Genomic DNA, 19497 nt, shown 5'->3' with positions numbered 1-19497 from the left:
CAAATGATTTGACTTAATCCTGCTCTTATCTAAGTGAGAGTACTCACAAATCTTTGTATATTAAGCTGTATTGTGATTGAATTTAACGATTTTGAGAGAAATTTTTATTCTGTTAAAGGAATATTGAAATTTTTTTAATGAAATTATAGATTTTACAGAAATTTTTGATTTTTACTTCTTTCAGTTGTTCCTTAAGCAAGAGACCACCGCCATTGTGATTGAATTTGACAATTGTGATTGAAATTTTACTTATGCTTAAGAAAACTTTCAAAATCTTTTAAAAACGATTCAGCAAAACTCTCAGTGCACTTAATTGAGTTGTGCTCTGAGACAGAGTCCAGAAAATACTTTGAAGAAGGCTCTATTGTGATTGAATTTCTTTAATATCTTCTATTGAACTCTAATTTCTTTACAAACTTTTATTACAACAACTAGAAAAGTAAAGTAACCTGCTTTTATTTTTTTCAACTCTATATTAATAAAACCTTTTAGATTAACAAGCATTTTAGGGTTGACCAAACAGCATTTCTGAACCGGGTGGTATAGAATTAGGATCCACAGTGGAGGTGAAATAATTGGCAGGGCTATTAAATGCTTCCGTATGATTAAGATGTTGTGAAGCTGTAGCTTGTGTAGAGGAAGGCTGTTGAGCCATTTGTTGTTGCTGCTGCTGCTGTTGTTGTTGCTGATATTGCAGCTGTAATTGTCGTAAGTTTTGTTGATGTTGTTCCACACTCACCAAGGGAGGAGCTGTGATATTGGCATTCGTTTGTTGCAGCGTTAAATTATAGGGATTTTGCACATATTCCTGATAGATATCATTGCCTGCTTGGGGCTGTTGGGCCGACTGCACATAGACGGGAGCAAAACTTTGTACAATGGCAGTTGGTGGCTGCTTGTGTAGCGAGGGATACTCATTACCGGCCAATAAATGGGAAATTGGCACATTGGCCGATGTATTGACTGCTGACGCTGATGTTGTGGTTGCTTGTGTGGGTGGAGGTCTATAATCTTCAGCACTTTCTGATATGGTTGAAACTTCATCGCCACTTAAGATGGATGTATTGAATGTGCTGGTATTATTAGCTTCTTTACTGGTGTTCATCGAATCATTGGCCATTTTTTTCATATGTTGCATTATGGTCTGATGGTGTTGATAGTTTTGATAATATTGATTGTATTGCTGCTGCAGTAACTGGCGCATGCTCTCCTGTCTCTGATGAGTTTCGTTTGACGATTGAGTTTCGGAAGAGTCCTGGGAATGAGTCGCTTGTTGTTGCTGATAACTTTTCTGTGAGCTGGCTGTTGGTGCTGATGCAGTTGGTGGTGTCTCAAATAGTTCTATGGAATATGAATTACAACCTGCTGTTGCTTCTGTCATTGTAGAACTCAATGGCATGCTATTAACACCGGTAGGAACATTAGAGGTTGCTGCAGTGGCGGTTGCTTGATTTGTCATCTGTTCATTGGTCATTGTGCTAACAGCTTCGGAAGCTGTTAGCTGGTGTATAGGAGAAGTTGTATTGGTAGTTAGCGTAGCTTCGGGTTCTATAGTTTGTGTTAGTAAAATATCACTCGTAGAGGGTATATCATCTAAGGTTGTTTGGGGCATTAAAGGGACCTGCTGCTGCTGTTGAGGTTGTTGTGGCACTAACATAGGCATGGGTACCATATTAGCATTAGATGGTGGTAACTTTTTGTTTGAAGAAAAAAAAAAAACAAAACAAAAATAATCCTTTTTAAGAAAAAAAAAAACAAAAAAAAAATCAATTTCATTGCGATCTTACTTGTCCCAATATAAAGGTCGGCTTTTGTAAAGCCTCTGCTTGAGGAGGCTGTAATATAATGCTATGACGTGGTGATTCCACTGGTGACATTAATAAAGGTGATTGTTGTTGTTGTTGCTGAATTTGTATGGGAGCCGTTTGCTGTTGTATTAAAGCCTGAGGTTGCGGTACTATGGCCACCGTTGGTATTCTATTTAGATCAGCATTTATAGTTGTTGTTGTGGATGGTGTTGATGATTGTTGTTGCTGATGCATTACATGAGCTCGATTTCCTTTAAAATTTTGTTTAAAATTTATTAGTTTTTGATGTGTTGTTAGTGTTAAGGAGAGCTTACACTAATTTAAAGTATGTAGATGAGTTTTTAGGTGATTGTTGCAATTTTATGGAAATGTTGTATGTTGTGTGAGATTTTGAGGAAAGGTGAAATTTAAAACAAAAGAAAAGACAATAATTGGGTTCATATTTTCATAAAATAAACACAAAAACACTTCACAGACAAAAATTATAAAAGCAGCATATGCGTTATATTCACATTATAATGAATATCACTACATTAACATCGCATTATAATGTAGTTCCATACATTATAATCCCATTATAATGTATTATTATACATTATAATCGCATTATAATGTATTTTTATAAATTATAATCCCATTATAAAGTATTTTTATGCGTTATAATCGCATTATAATGTATTAATATACATTATAATTGCATTATAATGTATTTTTATACATTATAATCTCATTATAATGTATCCTTATACATTATAATCACATTATAATTTATTTTTATACATTACAATCATATTATAATGTATTTTCACGCATTATAAACGCATTATAATGTATTTGCATATATTATAATCACATTATAATGTATTGCATGCATTATAATCGCATTATAATGTATTTTTATAAATTATAATCCTATTATAATGTATTTTCATACATTATAAAATCATTATAATGTATTTTCATACATTATAATCGCGTTATAATGTATTTTTATACAATATAATCGCATTATAATGTATTAATATACATTATAATCGCATTATAATGTATCCTTATACATTGTAATCACATTATAATTTATTTTTATACATTATAATGTATTTTCACGCATTATAAACGCATTATAATGTATTTGCATACATTATAATCGCATGATAATGTATTGCATGCATTATAATCGCATTATAATGTATTTGCATACATGATAATCGCATAATAATATATTTTTTGCATTATAATCGAATTATAATGTATTTTTATACATTATAATCTATTGCATGTATTATAGTCGCATTATAATGTATTTGCATACATTATAATCGCATTATAATGTATTTTCATACATAATAATCGGATTATAATGTATTTTATACATTATAATCGCATTATAATTTATTTTCATACATTATAATAGCATTATAATGTATTTTCATACATTATAATCGTATTATAAAGTATTTTTATACATAATAATCGCAATATAATGTATTGTATACATTATAATCGCATTATAATTTATTTTCATACATTATAATTTCATTATAATGTATTTTTATACATTATAATCGCATTATAATGTATTTTCATACGTTATAATCGCTTTATAATGTATTTCTATATATTAAAATGGTATTATAATGTATTTTCATACATTACAACCGCATTATACTGTATTTTCATACATTATAATCGCAATATAATGTATTTTTATGCATTATAATCGCATTATAATGATTTTTTATGCATTATAATAGCATTATAATGTGTTTTCATACATTATAATCGCATTATAATATATTTTTACACTTTATAATTAAATAAAAACTTAAATACATAAAATCAAAAGTTTCTTTATAAATAAAAAGAATTTTTCTAAAAAAACTACATTTCATTAAAATAATTATAAAATTATACAAAATCATTCTAAATTAAAGCAATTTAATGTGTATATTTAATGTTTTACAAAAACCTGCTGTAAATTCTTCAATTTCCTTATTGTTTTAAACAAATTCATTAAGAAATTTTTACGAAAATAAATAAAAATACAAAATATATTCTGCTAGAATTTTGAAACTGTCTTAAGTATTTTTCTGCCCCTAAAATTAAGAAAATCTGTTTCAAATTTCGGTTTGTTTAATCAACTTTTAATGGTCTTATACTTTTTGCAATAAGGTTTTTACTAGAAATTTATTTTTTTTTAATTTTCAGGCCACTTGAGATTTAATTCCATATTCTTTACTAGTTGGTTTTAATTGATTGGTATTTGCATACAATTTCAAGGCCTGTTCGAAGTAACCTTTAGGTTTATTTAGAATATAATTATGAAATAATGATAACGATGATAATAATGAAATAAATTTATAAGAAAAATGTTCACTTACCCTCATCCCGGAATAGTTCATCTTTAAGATTGGGTAAAAATTCTCCTATTCTCTTCCAGGTTAACTCCCACAAAGCCATATGCAGGGAGCCATCATTATTATGGAAAACTCTTACTGAATGCATGACCAGCAGCATATTTTTTAAAATTTCTTGCATTTGTTCCGACAGCATATCCGAACCAACTTTCATGAACTTTTCTATATAATCTAAAATTTGTATCCAAAGTTCATTGAAAGCATTACCCAGTTCTATCAGGGGGGTTAGGTGATGTAAGAAAACTTTTGACATAATGGTGGCGGTACGTATACGTGATTCTTCTAGGAGTATGGGATCTAACAGTGCCACAGCCGGGCTATCGGGTAGCAGTTCGTTGAGTAGAGGAAATAGAACCTGTTGGAAACAGGAAGCCCATTCAGTACCGGAGAGAGTTTGTAGATCGTGCACAAGTAAAGCTCTTTGTTGAAGACAGGATATGGCGTAGGTTCTAACCTCACGGCGTCTATCCATGGCTAAACGGGCTATGCCCTGTAAAAGAGGACACCAACCCTGAGCCCATAAGGCAGAGCACTGAGGCACAGCACAGCCTTCTTCGGCCCACCAGCGGAATATCTGAGCAGTGCGGGTATACAAAGTGTACATAAGATCTAGCAATTGTATGGACAAAGTCTCATAACGTTGAGCCAAATCATCATCGTTTTCTTCTCCAATATCGCCAGTGTTTTCCAAATGACCATGACTATCATGGCTATGATGTTTGGAGCGTTCATTTGCGCTAGTATTACGTTTGTTGGCCGCACGTTTCTTTTGATTTTGTCCTCCCGCTAATAAGGAGGCCTCAAATTTACGTCTTTGACGTATGCCACCATCACGGCAGGCCTCCACAAAGGTGCGTATACAGCGGACACAACTCTCAAAGTTGTAGGGTGTTATATGGGCCACATTGCGTACTATAAAGGCCAAAGAGTCCCAACATTTGAATAAAGCAAAAGGCATATGATCCATTAGCTTGCAATTGTAGATAAGATTAGATAAAGTGGGCGCCCCTGCCAAGGATTCTGGTGGTGATTGTGGCCGTGAAGCAGCCGCTGTTAAGTCCGTATCTTTATTAACCAAAATCCAATTCTCTGCCGTGGGACTAGAGGGAAAGGGACTGCTGGTATTGGAATTTTGCTGCTGTTGTCCTGCTTGCTGAGTTTGTTGAGTTCTTGTAGCTTGTTTGCCAGCCAATTCCGAGTCTGATATATAACCTCTATCAGGCAGACCGGAATCCTCCTCACTACTTAAAGCGCCATCTGATTTGGCTGTCATACCATTGGGTTGCGGCAGTGAAGCATCTTCATATTCTGGCGGCTCTGCGCCAGCGCCTACACATTCCAATATTGTAAAAACTATTTGCCAATCCTGTTCGGAATGTATATTTTGAGCCGAGGTCTTGAGTAATTCATACATGCCTATAGAAATCTGTTTAGAAATGCGCAAGATGACACTGGGCTTTAGCATCAGCAGCATTTTTAAGGATTTCAATACCACCGGACACAATTCTTCATTGCGCATTAGATAAATGGCCAACTTAAGCATGGCTACTATGCAACGGTTGAGTAAATAATCATAACCACAGGAGGCACTGCCCATTAACAGTAAATACATTTGATCTCTAACAGCCGGCCACAAGGGTATCATGCGATCTCTGTTGTAAATAACAATTTTCACCAAAAACTCCATCCAAAACACCACAATATCCTCTGAAAAAGGCATGCCTATAGATTTGTGGGCATTAGGAGCCTTAACAGAACCCAACACCTGTTTCAATAACTCCTGCAATGACTCCAATTGCACAAATTTCGATTCCTGAATCATTTGATCCAATTGGCATTCCTTAATGCATTTCTTTCCTATTTTAATAAATTCCTGTTCCTCATAGGAAGGTTCTCTTTGACCCTCGGAGGAGAGGTAGGAGTAAAGACTAGAGAATAAACCAGATTCTTGTTTTTGACTGGGTTTCTCTAGTATCAATTGAGCCTTGCCAGAAGGTTCACAAAAATCTTCTACCTCCATTAAAGATTTGGGTAATAATTTCAAACGGAATAGTTGCAGATAAATATCCAAGATATGGCGCCAGCCATCTCTTAAAGAATCACCATAATCATGGACCAAAGCAAATACCGTGCGCATGGCTGCTTGAGCTTTAGGATTCAAACCAAAATTAACCGCTTGCACTATTTCGTTTAAGGCTGGGTTAGGGGCCTCTTGTTGGGCACTGCTTAAAATGGAGGTGAACTTGCACAAGGTCAAAATCAAGGCATCAAAGTCCTCATAAAGATTATAGAAAGCCGAAATGCCTGCACATTTGGTAAAACCTAAATATATCAAAGGAAATTTTAAACATTTCTTAAATTACAATCTAATTTCTTCAAAATTACCGGCCAAAGTTCTTTGATAACCATTTTCACTGCTCTTATCAAACATAAAACTTAAAGAAGACAACGAAGGACCCCATATAACATTAAAGATTTCCATATCATAAGTGGCATCGTGTACATAGTTAAAAGCACCATCCGAAGTGGCACCACGTCTCAATAACACTTTCCACAAGTAATTTTCACGCACTAGACCAGTCTGCTCGGCCGGCATAACAATTTCTTCGTTTCTGTAATCCCAATTAGAAATTTAATAAAAAAATATTTTTGTGAAAACCAGTTCCAACTTACTTAATGGCATTGAATATGGTGGCCAAAAGTTCTTGATCAAAATCACTACCACCATTGAGACCTCTTAGATTTTTTAAGAAATCTTCCTGAGTCATAGGTACATTTAAACGTTTGGCATTAGAATTATGTTGATCCATATTCAACATAATAATAGCATAGGCCACACTAAAGGCAGCATCGGTATTGGCGAAGGGTTCACCATTTTGTTTCTGTAATAAGGTATGGGCAATGAGATTTAATTGGAATTTCATTAGGAGTTACATTGTAATGTACTCTAATAGTTTTATAAAGCTTTATAAACAAATTCTAAAACGTAATTATAATTAAATCACCTTTAAAATTCATTATAAAACATTTTTATACATTATAATCGCAATATAATGATCTCATATGCCTTATAACCGGAATATCGTATACTCTAATGCATTATAATCCTATTATAATGTATTTTCATACATTATAATCCCATTATAATATATTTTTATACATTATCTTTGCATTATAATGTGTTTTTATACATTATAATTGTATTATAATGTATTTTTTATCATTATTATCTCATTATAATGTATTCATAAAAATTATAATCGTATTATAATGTATTTTTATATATTATAATCGTATTATAATGTATTTGTATATATTATAATCACATTATAATATACTTCAATACATTATAATCCCATTATAATATATTGAAGTATATTATAATCTCATTAATGTGTATTTTGATTCATTAAAATCACATTATAAAGATTTTAATGCATTATAATCGCACTACAATCAACTCTTATCAGTTATAATTGTATTATAATGTATTTTTGTACATTATAATTGGATTATAATGCATTTTTGTACATTATTACCCTATTATAATGTATTTGTAAACGTTATAATACTATTATAATGCATTTTTATATATTATAATGCCATTATAATATAATTTTACACATTATAATCCCATTATAATGCATTAATATAGATTAAAATCACATTATAATATATTTTTACATATTATAATCGCATTATAATATAATTTTACACATTATAATCCCATTATAAAGCATTTTTGTACATTATAATCACATTTTAACATATTTTTACACATTATAATCCCATTATAATGCATTTTAATATATTATAATCTCGTTATAATGCATTTGTATACAATATAATCCTATTATAATGCATTTTTATACATTATAATCCCATTATAACTTATTTGTACATATTATAAGCTCATTATAATAAAATTTTACACAGTATAATCTCATTATAATGCATGTTTATATACTAAAATCGCATTATAAGATATTTTACATATTATAATAGCATTATAATATAATTTGACACATTACAATCCCATTATAATGCATTTTTATACTTTATAATCCCATTATAACATATTTTCACATATTATAATTGCATTATAATATTATCTGACACATTACAATCCCATTATAATGAATTTTTATATATTATAATGTCATTATAACATATTTGTATATATTATAATTGCATTATAATATAATTTGACACATTATAATCCCATTATAATGCATTTTTCTACATTATAATCCCATTATAACATTTTTTTACATATTATAATCACATTATAATGTAATTTTATACATTATAATCTCATTATAAAGCATTTTTATACATTATAAGCGCTTTCCAATGTATCTAACACATTATAATCCCATTCTAATTAATTTTAATCCCATTATAATGCATTTTTACTCATAATAATCCCTTAATTCTTCAGATTATTTTAATCCTATTAAAAGTTATTATAAATCTTTCACTTACATGCCAATGATCTGCAAAATGTTCCAAAACCAAGAAAATCAATGGAGCCTCACCGGGCAAACGGAATGTTTCCAAATACAAACGCAGCGCCTGATCAACGCGCAAACCATTAAAGTCAAATGATTCCACAAAATTCATAAGAATTTTAGAATCAACATTTTTCTTTTTCGATATATATTCTCCAATCATTTTCTTATCAAGACCAGGATTTTCACGTAAGAATAAAGCCACTTCCATGGGATCAAGTTGAGGATTTAAAATACCATTCTCCTGTAAGAATTGTATGCCCTTATCGGGTCTTTGATTGAAAAGTTCAGTACCTTGACTGAGAATACGTTTTTTGTTTTTGACATCTTTTAGATATTCACGTGTAATAGCCTTTTCGGCAGCAGTATCACCCGATAGTAAACGTATGCGTGTAGAGGAGTTAAGAAATTTGGAAATATTTTCCACTTTAGTGTCTTCCATATTATTGGGATCATCGATTACAATGCCTTCTAAACCGGAATTGTGGCGTGAGTGCCTGAGGGCAGAGGAGGGGTTATTAGGATTTGTTGAATCTGCTGTATTAGTTACATTAGTCGAAGAATTGGTATTTTTGGCGGCAGCACAATTACTTTCTATGCTATCCACCACGGAAATCAAAGTATCCATAGCTATTATATGGGTATTGTAGATGGCATTTGTGGCAGAGAGCGTGTACTTAGATAGTAAATTGGTAATACTTTCAAACAAATCACTGCAATATAAATCACAATCGTAATTGATATAAAGCTCGGTAACGAAACCAGGAATACGCCACAATTGTAGTAAATTATCCAAAGCCAATTCACGCATTTCATAGGGAGTCTTGGGATTATCACTGGCAATGATTTCGTTCAGTTTTCTTAAATAAAATTCCAATTGGAATTTAAGATGACCTCTCAGCGATTCGAAAAGCAAGAAACAAACTTGCAAATCAGCAGCAAAAATGGTCAAACGTTCAGAGTTCATAAGCTAAAAGGCAAAGAAATGAAATTCAATTTTAATTTTTTGGAGAATTTTAGTTAGAAATACTTACCGCAAATAGATTACGACACAAATCGTCTTTAACCAACTGCAGCAAAGAGTCATATTTGCCTATATTATCGGCTCCTACTTCAAAAGCCACTGTCAACAGACTTAAACCCATGTGCATCATGGTATCGGTGTTTTGTTTATCCAAGGGATTGCACAATAATATTAAGAATCTGAATAATTCCTGTATACAAGGCAAACCATAGGGCACCAAGGGTGCCATACCCTCTGAACCATCCACAGAGTTTTGTTGGGTAAAACGTACTCCTACAGAATTTATATATTCACTACTGCCCGCCTGGGAATGGGGCGACTGAGGACGTTGTTCTAAATCTGCTTCAGTGTTGTTATTAGTGGGTGGTGATGCTGGTTCTACCGATATCAAGGGGGTGTTAACATCAGTATTAATGGTTGTAGTATCTACCGCCATATCTGTGCTATCAGCTTGTTGTGTTAAAGCAGAGGTGGGAGTTTGGGTTATTTTCCCCTGCAAGTCTACAATATTACCAGCTGGTGTAGCTGGTGTGGTGGCCAAGGGAGGAGCTTTCAAATGATTGACCGGCCCTGGTGTCTGTAGAGTACCAGTATCCTCTCCCGGCTGTGAGTGGGTAGAAATTTTACGCTGCTGCTGTTCCTCCGTACCCAGTTTAGTTAAATCATTACCCTTTAAACTCTGACTACGCTTCAGATTCGTATCACTTGATGTTTGTGTTTTAAGCGATTTTTTCCTTTGCTTTTTATCATTTTCCATGGAAGCAGCCATCATTTGAAATTTCTTCAATAAACCCGATTCACTGCGATCATCAGCGAATTGCGGCAAACGCATAAACAGCAATAGAACCATATCTTTTAAGGCCTGCTCGGCTGATCGGCGTAAAAGTTCATTGAGTCTTGGTTCGAAACAGATTTTAAAACAACTTAACATAACTTCGCAAACAGCTTCGTTCGTTAGCACTGAACCTTCAGGACTGCGCATGAGTGTGTGCAGAACTTCAACTACACGAAAGAGAGTGACACCATCCGATGACTGATCGGTGCCCATGAAACGGGCGTGAGTCACTGCATCAGCTATGTTTTCTATTATTACCGCCAGATTGGGGGATGTGGGATCTAGTTAAAAGGCGGAGAGAGGATACAAATTAGAAAAAAATACAGTACAGTTCCATTCTAGTTCAGTTCTAGTTCAGTTCTAGTTCAGTTCTAGTTCAGTTCTAGTTCAGTTCTAGTTCAGTTCTAGTTCAGTTCTAGTTCAGTTCTAGTTCAGTTCTAGTTCAGTTCTAGTTCAGTTCTAGTTCAGTTCTAGTTCAATTCTAGTTCAGTTCTAGTACAGTTCTAGTACAGTTCTAGTTCAGTTCTAGTTCAGTTCTAGTTCAGTTCTAGTTCAGTTCTAGTTCAGTTCTAGTTCAGTTCTAGTTCAGTTCTAGTTCAGTTCTAGTTCAGTTCTAGTTCAGTTCTAGTTCAGTTCTAGTTCAGTTCTAGTTCAGTTCTAGTTCAGTTCTAGTTCAGTTCTAGTTCAGTTCTAGTTCAGTTCTAGTTCAGTTCTAGTTCAGTTCTAGTTCAGTTCTAGTTCAGTTCTAGTTCAGTTCTAGTTCAGTTCTAGTTCAGTTCTAGTTCAGTTCTAGTTCAGTTCTAGTTCAGTTCTAGTTCAGTTCTAGTTCAGTTCTAGTTCAGTTCTAGTTCAGTTCTAGTTCAGTTCTAGTTCAGTTCTAGTTCAGTTCTAGTTCAGTTCTAGTTCAGTTCTAGTTCAGTTCTAGTTCAGTTCTAGTTCAGTTCTAGTTCAGTTCTAGTTCATTTCTAGTTCATTTCTAGTTCATTTCTAGTTCAGTTCTAGTTCAGTTCTAGTTCAGTTCTAGTTCAGTTCTAGTTCAGTTCTAGTTCAGTTCTAGTTCAGTTCTAGTTCAGTTCTAGTTCAGTTCTAGTTCAGTTCTAGTTCAGTTCTAGTTCAGTTCTAGTTCTAGTTCAGTTCTAGTTCAGTTCTAGTTCAGTTCTAGTTCAGTTCTAGTTCAGTTCTAGTTCAGTTCTAGTTCAGTTCTAGTTCAATTCTAGTTCAGTTCTAGTTCAGTTCTAGTTCAGTTCTAGTTCAGTTCTAGTTCAGTTCTAGTTCAGTTCTAGTTCAGTTCTAGTTCAGTTCTAGTTCAGTTCTAGTTCAGTTCTAGTTCAGTTCTAGTTCAGTTCTAGTTCAGTTCTAGTTCAGTTCTAGTTCAGTTCTAGTTCAGTTCTAGTTCAGTTCTAGTTCAGTAGTTCAGTTCTAGTTCAGTTCTAGTTCAGTTCTAGTTCAGTTCTAGTTCAGTTCTAGTTCAGTTCTAGTTCAGTTCTAGTTCAGTTCTAGTTCAGTTCTAGTTCAGTTCTAGTTCAGTTCTAGTTCAGTTCTAGTTCAGTTCTAGTTCAGTTCTAGTTCAGTTCAGTTCTAGTTCAGTTCTAGTTCAGTTCTAGTTCAGTTCTAGTTCAGTTCTAGTTCAGTTCTAGTTCAGTTCTAGACTTTGTTTTTATTTAACACATTTCGAACAATTTTAATTGAGGTTTTTATGAAAACAATTTTTAACGCTCATACGAAAATCCAATAAGAAAGTTTTTATCTTTCGGATTTCCTCTTACAAATCTTAATCATAATGACGCAGAGTCTCAAAATCAAATAAGAAATACAATTTAACTTCCTTACCTATCAAACCATAGGAAAGAAATTTGTTTATAGCTGATAAGGCCAAACTAGTGACCGCTCCCGTGGTCTCTTCGGTGCGTATGACCTCCAGAAAGGGGGCCAAAAAGATATTCGGATCGATTAAGCGCAAATCCTCAATACGATTAAGCACTTGCTTAAGGTCCATAAATAATTTCATTAAACCATCTTTTTCCTCATCCTACAAAAATAAGAAAACATATATTTTATTTTAATTATTAACAAAAACACTAAAAACACCATATGTAAACTTATATAGTAATAAAGTATATACAAACACACAATATATAAGTACATAATATATACAAAGCAAGATATAAGCAAATACAAACTTACCACGTATGCGGTGGCATTCCAACGGGAGCCTCTACGCATAGCGGTCATCAAAGTGGACATTTCGCCCCGGACCACAAATATGCCATTGCCAGGCAAAGACATTTTTGCTTAAATTTGCGATTTTTAGGAAAAACCTTGATAAAATTTTCTTTTTTTCAGTAAATGAAAAAAAAATTAAGCACAAAAAATTCTTGATGATGGGGTGTTGTTAGTTTCTGGGGATTTTTCTCTTTTCTTTAAATTGTTTTAACTTTTTTTACTACTATTAAGTGTAAATGATGAAACACTTGTTGCTTTGTGTTGTTTTTTATTAATTTACATTTTATTTTTAAGGAAATTAATTAAATTTTCGTTAAAAAATACAACACGCAACCACGAATTAATAAAAAATCAAATTTTCTTGAAGCTTGTTTTTCCTGCTATCTGCTTCTTCTTGATCGTTGCTGTTTTTTTCTTTTAATAAGTGATGACGTTTCGTTAAGGCAAAGCAAAACTGTCAAAATTTGTTTTGGCAAACATTTTTTTAAACTGAATATAATGATATGGCAGCACAATAAACGTAAATATATGGCTGGGATGGTATTTCAGTAAAAAATAACATTTTCATAATTTTTAGATAAGTCTAGTCCATGGAATGATCCAGTCCATGGACTAATTTACAGGCGACTCTATAGACTAGTCTATAGTCCAGCCATGGTGTAGTCCATAGTCTAACTTATAGTCCTCTCTACAGACTAGTCTATAGTCTAAGCTATGGTCTAGTCTATAGTCTGGTCTATAATCGAGTCTATATTCTATAGTCTAGTCGGTAATCTAGTCTATCGTCTAATCTTTTGTCTAGTCCGTAGTCTTATCAGTCGTCTAATTTATTTATTAGTTTTTATACTAAAATAGCGCTACTATTTTTGGTACTAGTACTTTAACAACATTTCAATTTTCCATGCCTGATATATGACAAAGAGAGAGAGAGAGAGTTTGTATGAATGACAGCAAGAGCCAGAAATTAACAAAAACAAGAAGAAGTGAAGTAGTGGTAGAAAAAAAATTATGTGTCAAAGAAAATTTTTCTTGCTAATACGTGTTTTTGTTTAAAATAGTTAGAAAATTGTGAAAAAATAACAAAAATAACTTTAATTTCAGAATAAAAAATAAAAGAAAAATCTATAATTTACTTAAGTGAAAAAAGAAATTAAAAAAAATCATTTAAAAAGTGTGATATACCTAAAGAAATTTGCTACAATATGGGCAATACTGATTCAAAGTTAAACTTTCGCAAAGCCATTGTCCAGTTGACGCAAAAACATCAAAAGATCGATGCTGATGACCCATTTTGGGATCAATTCTGGTCGGGCCATCAAACATCGCTGGAGGATGTATTTGCCTTGGTTACGGCAGCCGAGATACGTAATATACGCAATGAAAATCCTGCCAATTTGGCCACCTTATGTTATAAGGCTGTGGAGAAACTTGCGGAGGCGGTCGATAGTAGTTGTCGTACCCAAGCCGAACAGCAATGTGTTTTAAATTGTGTACGTCTGCTGATACGTATAATGCCCTATATATTTGAAGATGATAAATGGCGTCATTTTTTCTGGAGCAGTTTGCCTGCTAGCCAAGAAAAGCCACAACAAAAGCCGTCGGTAGGTGGTGGGGAGGTGGATGATGCTGAGCGTGAATATTTGGCAGCACAAAATCATACTGTGCCCTTGGCTCAGTCATTGCTAAATGCTGTTAGTGATTTGTTATTTTGTCCAGACTTTACGGTGACTGCCACCCGCCGTCCAGGTCCTGATAAGGCAGAGGAATTGGCTAATATTGATAGCTGTGAATATATATGGGAGGCAGGTGTAGGTTTTGCCCACTCACCACCCAAAAATGCTCATATGGAGCGTAGGCGCACGGAATTGTTAAAATTACTTCTAACCTGTTTCTCGGAGCCCATGTATCGCACGCCTCAACCCACAGAGGAACCCAATAAATGGATAGCTTATTTTACTTCGGCCGATAATCGCCATGCCTTGCCCTTGTTTACTTCCTTTCTGAATTCCGTATGCAGCTATGATCCCGTGGGTTTTGGTGTACCCTACAATCATCTACTCTTTACCGATACCACGGAACCTTTAGTGGAGGCTTGTTTGCAAATTTTAATAGTTACCTTAGATCATGACATGATTATGCAGCAACAACAATTGCAGCAGCATCAATTGGAACTGCAAAGACATGTTAAAGGAGGCAGTTCCTCGGCTTTAGCTCCCACTGCTTACGATGATGTTTGTGGTGATAATCTATTCATTAATTATCTCTCTAGAGTTCATCGCGATGAGGATTTTCATTTTATTTTAAAGGGCATTACGCGTTTGCTTAATAATCCTTTGGTGCAAAACTATTTACCCAATTCTACCAAACGTTTGCATTGTCATCAGGAACTTTTGATATTGTTTTGGAAAATTTGCGATTACAATAAGAAATTTTTGTATTTTGTTTTGAAAAGTTCCGATGTTTTGGATATATTGATACCAATTCTTTATCATTTAAATTATTCAAGAGCAGATCAGTCAAAAGTGGGTCTTATGCATATAGGAGTGTTTATTCTGCTGTTGTTATCCGGTAGGTTAAATAATTCTTTATACATAAACTAAATGTAAACCTTTTTTTTCTTTTCCTAGGGGAACGAAATTTTGGTGTGCGCCTTAATAAGCCCTATACCGCCACCGTGCCCATGGATATACCCGTTTTTACCGGCACTCATGCTGATCTATTGATTACTGTATTCCACAAAATCATCGCCACTGGCCATCAAAGACTACAGCCTTTATTTGACTGCTTGCTTACCATTCTGGTTAATGTTTCTCCTTATTTGAAGACTTTATCCATGGTAGCCAGTGTTAAACTATTGCATTTACTAGAGGCCTTTAGCACACCCTGGTTTCTGCTCTCCGCTCCCAGTAATCATCATTTGGTATTCTTTTTATTGGAAATCTTTAATAACATCATACAATATCAATTTGACGGCAATTCTAATTTAGTTTATACCATTATACGTAAACGGCATGTTTTCCATGCCATGGCTAATTTACCCTCCGACATGGCGGGCATAGCTAAGTGTTTAAGTGGCCGTAAAGTGGGTAAATTTAATTTGCCTCCAGTTAGGCAAAAGAGGTTAACAACGGTAGTTCAAAATTTCAATTCTCCTTTGCCGCATAGTGTCGAAGATGAGGAGGAGGATGACGAGGATTTGGACGAAGAAGATGAGGAGGAAATTAAAAAGGTATGTGCTAAAAGAACTAACAATGAGGAGCCTAATTTAAGCTTAGTCGAGGAGTCAGAGACAGAGTCACATACTCAACAAGGCGAACAGCAAATGGAGGGTGCTTTCCCCGCTTTGCCAGCAGAACCGGGTACTTTAAAGGCCTCACTACCCGATACTCCGGGCATTAATCAAATGACTGAGCGTGAGCAGGCTCATCCAGGTTCGGTAGATCAAACACCCACCATAGATGGCACCTCTGACATTGTACGTTTCGATAAAATAAACGAAAGATCTCCTTCAGAATCTAGAACCGCCAGTCCCAATGGTCATGTAGAAAACGCCGACGAAAAATCACCCTTTAGCCGCCTTTCAGTGGCACATCGTGGCAGCATACGTATGGTACATCAACCTTCGACGGAAGTATGGACCCCTACCCCGGAATGGATTGTCTCTTGGCGCTCGAAATTACCCCTACAAACCATTATGCGTTTGCTGCAGGTCTTAGTACCACAAGTAGAGAAAATCTGCATCGATAAGGGTCTTACCGATGAATCGGAAATTTTGAAGTTCTTACAACATGGCACTCTAGTGGGTCTACTGCCCGTACCTCATCCAATACTCATACGCAAGTATCAGGCTAATGCTGGCACCACCGCCTGGTTCCGTACCTATATATGGGGTGTCATATATTTGCGTAACGTGGAGCCCGCCATTTGGTATGATACAGAAGTGAAATTATTTGAAATCCAAAGAGTCTAAATGTTGAATAACAACTAAGGTTAGGAGGTAAGCGAGATATATACACGATACACTACACAAATGACAGCATTAAGCTAGAGTTCTTCAGTGGGGAAATTGAAGAAATTCTCTGGGGAGATTCTTAATTATAGAAATATTTATAAATTTAAATAAGTTAAGCTTTAAGGGGCTCGTTACACCAAAAGAAATGGGGAAAAATGTACACCTTTGCTATTATTTAAAGATAACATTCGGGTATGACACAGTTTTCTTTCGGAAAAGTTTCAAACCTGGGATCGAATTACTGCACTTGTTCAAGTTTTGATCTAGTTCAGTTCTATTTAAGTTCTAGTTAAGTTCTAGTTCAGTTCTAGTTCAGTTCTAGTTCAGTTCTAGTTCAGTTCTAGTTCAGTTCTAGTTCAGTTCTTTTTCAGTTCTAGTTCAGTTCTAGTTAAGTTCTAGTTCAGTTCTAGTTCAGTTCTAGTTCAGTTCTAGTTCAGTTCTAGTTCAGTTCTAGTTCAGTTCTAGTTCAGTTCTAGTTCAGTTCTAGTTCAGTTCTAGTTCAGTTCTAGTTCAGTTCTAGTTCAGTTCTAGTTCAGTTCTAGTTCAGTTCTAGTTCAGTTCTAGTTCAGTTCTAGTTCAGTTCTTTTTCAGTTCTAGTTCAGTTCTAGTTCAAGTTAAGTTCTAGTTCAGTTCCAGTTCAAATCTACTTCAGCTCTAGTTCTGTTCTAGTTCAAATCTACTTCAGCTTCAGTGCGGTTCTAGTTTCTCTCCAGTTTAAGATCCTATCCCCCTCTAATGAAAAATTTAAAACCTAAAACAGAAAACAAATCGATGCTTTTTGTAAATAATCAAAAATTGATGTCCTTTATCCTAAAAAATAAACAAAAACGTAGTCATCGTATACAACATTCCAAGCTAAACACTGTCGCTCATCCTCTCACTACTACCTATTCCACATTGATTACGTTTTTCATGAACACAAACCGCTCAAAATTATTCTACGGCTTTCCCTTTTAAATTAAAAAAAAAAAAAACTATGATAAAAGACCAATTTTTTTTAAATAACTCTCTTATCGCTTTACATGGCATATACACTTAACATAAAAATTCAATCAAATTAGTTATCTGTCAATAACTGAAATATATGTTTATTCCCCCTCTCCACACCATCTTTATCTTAAAAAAACACGGGTGTATAAACAAAAACTCTTTAAATACATTTATTTATTCAACAAACTGCTAGTTCTTAATGTAATATTTAAACATTTTTTTAGCTTTTTTGTGTGTATTTAAGTTTAAGTGCAATTTTTTCTGAAAAAAACTACTTATTACCGTTATTTTTAACATAAAAAAGTATTTATTTTAATTATAAAAGTAAAGTTAAACAAAACAAACAACAAAAACTATATTCCAAACTAAGCAAATAAATAATTATTATATTATGTTACAAAATAAAAATAAACTATATAAAATAAAAGCAAAATATATCTTAAAAAATATGCAACTAATGTCAAATATAAGAAATTTTTGGGTATTTTGTTTATGGGGAAGTACTCATTTAAATTTTTTTCATGTGGCATCTCTAATAATGTGGCTTCTCTGTTTTGTTTTCATTTTTATGTAAACAAACAACAGCTGTTGCTGTAAATGAAGATTGGTGTAGGTAAAAAGTCAATTTCTGAGTTGAATATTTTTGACAAAGTAATTTTCCAATAAGAAAATCAATACAGCTGTTGTAAAGATAATAATAACGAATTAGCAAATTCATTGCGTTTTACGTAATTTTTATTTTATCCACAGCAGTTCTTATTTAATTCTTGATCACATCTAGTTTTAGTGCAGTTCAGTAATGAATTATAGTTTTAGTAATGTTCTAGTACAGTTTCGGTTTGCTTCTAGTTCAGTTGTAGCTCAGTTATACTACAGTTCTGGTTCTGTTCTAATACAGTTCTAGTCAGTTCTAGTTCAGTTCTAATTCGGTTTTTCTTCAGATTTTGTTAAGTTCTAGTTCAGTTGTAGCTCATTTGTATTTCAGTTATAATTCAGTCCTAGTTCAGTTCCAGATCAAGTTTTAGTTAATTTCAAGTTTTATTTCAGTTCTAGTGCAGTTCAAGTTCTAGATTAGTTCTATTTCTTTTTCATTTCAAGTTCTAGTTCAAGCTCTAGTTCAGTTCTAGCTCAGTTCTATTTCAGGTCCAGTTCAGTTCTAGAGTTGAATTCTTATTTAGTCGAAATTTGTTGTAGTTTACTTCTAATGAAACATCTGTTATGAAATAAAATGTCAAAGTTTTAATAAAAATTACAACTTTGGGGAAAATTAATTCAAAATTATTTTCAAAAAAAAAAAAAAAAAAAAAAATGTATTTTTATGAAAAAACATAAATTTTTTATGGTAAACATAGATTTTTTCTGAAAAAATGTTTTTTTTTTCAGATTCACTCAATTTTTTCAAAGTGAAACTTTTGGAATATTTTTCAATCTCTTTGTGATCCCTTTAAAGGATGTTGTTCTGGAAGAACTTTAACATCCATGTAAACATTTAGGGTAATAAATTGGGGGACTACCAATGAGGGGAGCGGAACCTCCCATATGAATTAAATACAAAAATTCGTTTATCTGGGAAACTAATAGAACTAAATTCTTCAAATTTTGCACGAAGAACTTTAATATTCATCTGAACATTTTGGAGAAAAAGGGGCGGAATTTCATCTGGGGGGGGCTTGGAAC

General features: G+C 33.5%; 2 protein-coding genes across 3 annotated transcripts; one reads left to right on the top strand and one right to left on the bottom strand.

Moving 5' to 3' along the window:
• Positions 1–465: 465 nt before the first annotated feature.
• LOC119605230 (Golgi-specific brefeldin A-resistance guanine nucleotide exchange factor 1) lies at positions 466–13243 on the bottom strand. 2 transcript variants are annotated; one of them, XM_037958201.1, is made up of 9 exons: positions 12780–13243; positions 12426–12624; positions 9771–10876; positions 8711–9706; positions 6899–7107; positions 6611–6837; positions 4190–6547; positions 1788–2059; positions 466–1693 (listed from the first exon to the last, which is right to left on the bottom strand). In XM_037958201.1, exons 1-9 carry the CDS (start codon positions 12879–12881, stop codon positions 506–508), a joined length of 6657 nt encoding a protein of 2218 aa, XP_037814129.1. In that variant the 5' UTR covers positions 12882–13243; the 3' UTR covers positions 466–505. The 2 variants fall into 2 exon arrangements, with proteins under 2 accessions (XP_037814129.1, XP_037814130.1); XM_037958202.1 differs by lacking the exon at positions 466–1693 and having other exon boundaries at positions 1987–2123; positions 12780–13237.
• A 588-nt stretch (positions 13244–13831) lies between these two features.
• Positions 13832–17211, top strand: LOC119605220 (protein HID1). The gene is made up of 2 exons (XM_037958188.1): positions 13832–15386; positions 15446–17211. The coding sequence occupies exons 1-2, from the start codon at positions 14021–14023 to the stop codon at positions 16786–16788; spliced, it is 2709 nt and encodes a 902-aa protein (XP_037814116.1). The 5' UTR covers positions 13832–14020; the 3' UTR covers positions 16789–17211.
• The last annotated feature ends 2286 nt before the right edge of the window (positions 17212–19497 follow it).

This window comes from Lucilia sericata, unplaced genomic scaffold, assembly GCF_015586225.1.
Source record: "Lucilia sericata isolate MDLA Ls3-8-SP2 unplaced genomic scaffold, ASM1558622v1 Contig000466F_arrow, whole genome shotgun sequence".
Classification (NCBI taxonomy): Eukaryota; Metazoa; Arthropoda; class Insecta; order Diptera; family Calliphoridae; genus Lucilia; species Lucilia sericata.
Note: the sequence above shows the minus strand (reverse complement) of the source record. Positions and strands in the feature narration are given on the sequence as shown.

What these genes read in the sequence shown, in the direction of transcription:
- LOC119605220 (XM_037958188.1), top strand. Translation starts at nt 14,021, where the DNA reads ATGGGCAATACTGATTCAAAGTTAAACTTTCGCAAAGCCATTGTCCAG. An exon ending in TATTCTGCTGTTGTTATCCG is followed by an intron (nt 15,387 to 15,445) that starts GTAGGTTAAATA and finishes TTCTTTTCCTAG; the next exon opens with GGGAACGAAATTTTGGTGTG.
- LOC119605230 (XM_037958201.1), bottom strand. Translation starts at nt 12,881, where the DNA reads ATGTCTTTGCCTGGCAATGGCATATTTGTGGTCCGGGGCGAAATGTCC. An exon ending in TCTTTCCTATGGTTTGATAG is followed by an intron (nt 10,877 to 12,425) that starts GTAAGGAAGTTA and finishes CCTTTTAACTAG; the next exon opens with ATCCCACATCCCCCAATCTG. An exon ending in TGTGTCGTAATCTATTTGCG is followed by an intron (nt 9,707 to 9,770) that starts GTAAGTATTTCT and finishes TTTGCCTTTTAG; the next exon opens with CTTATGAACTCTGAACGTTT.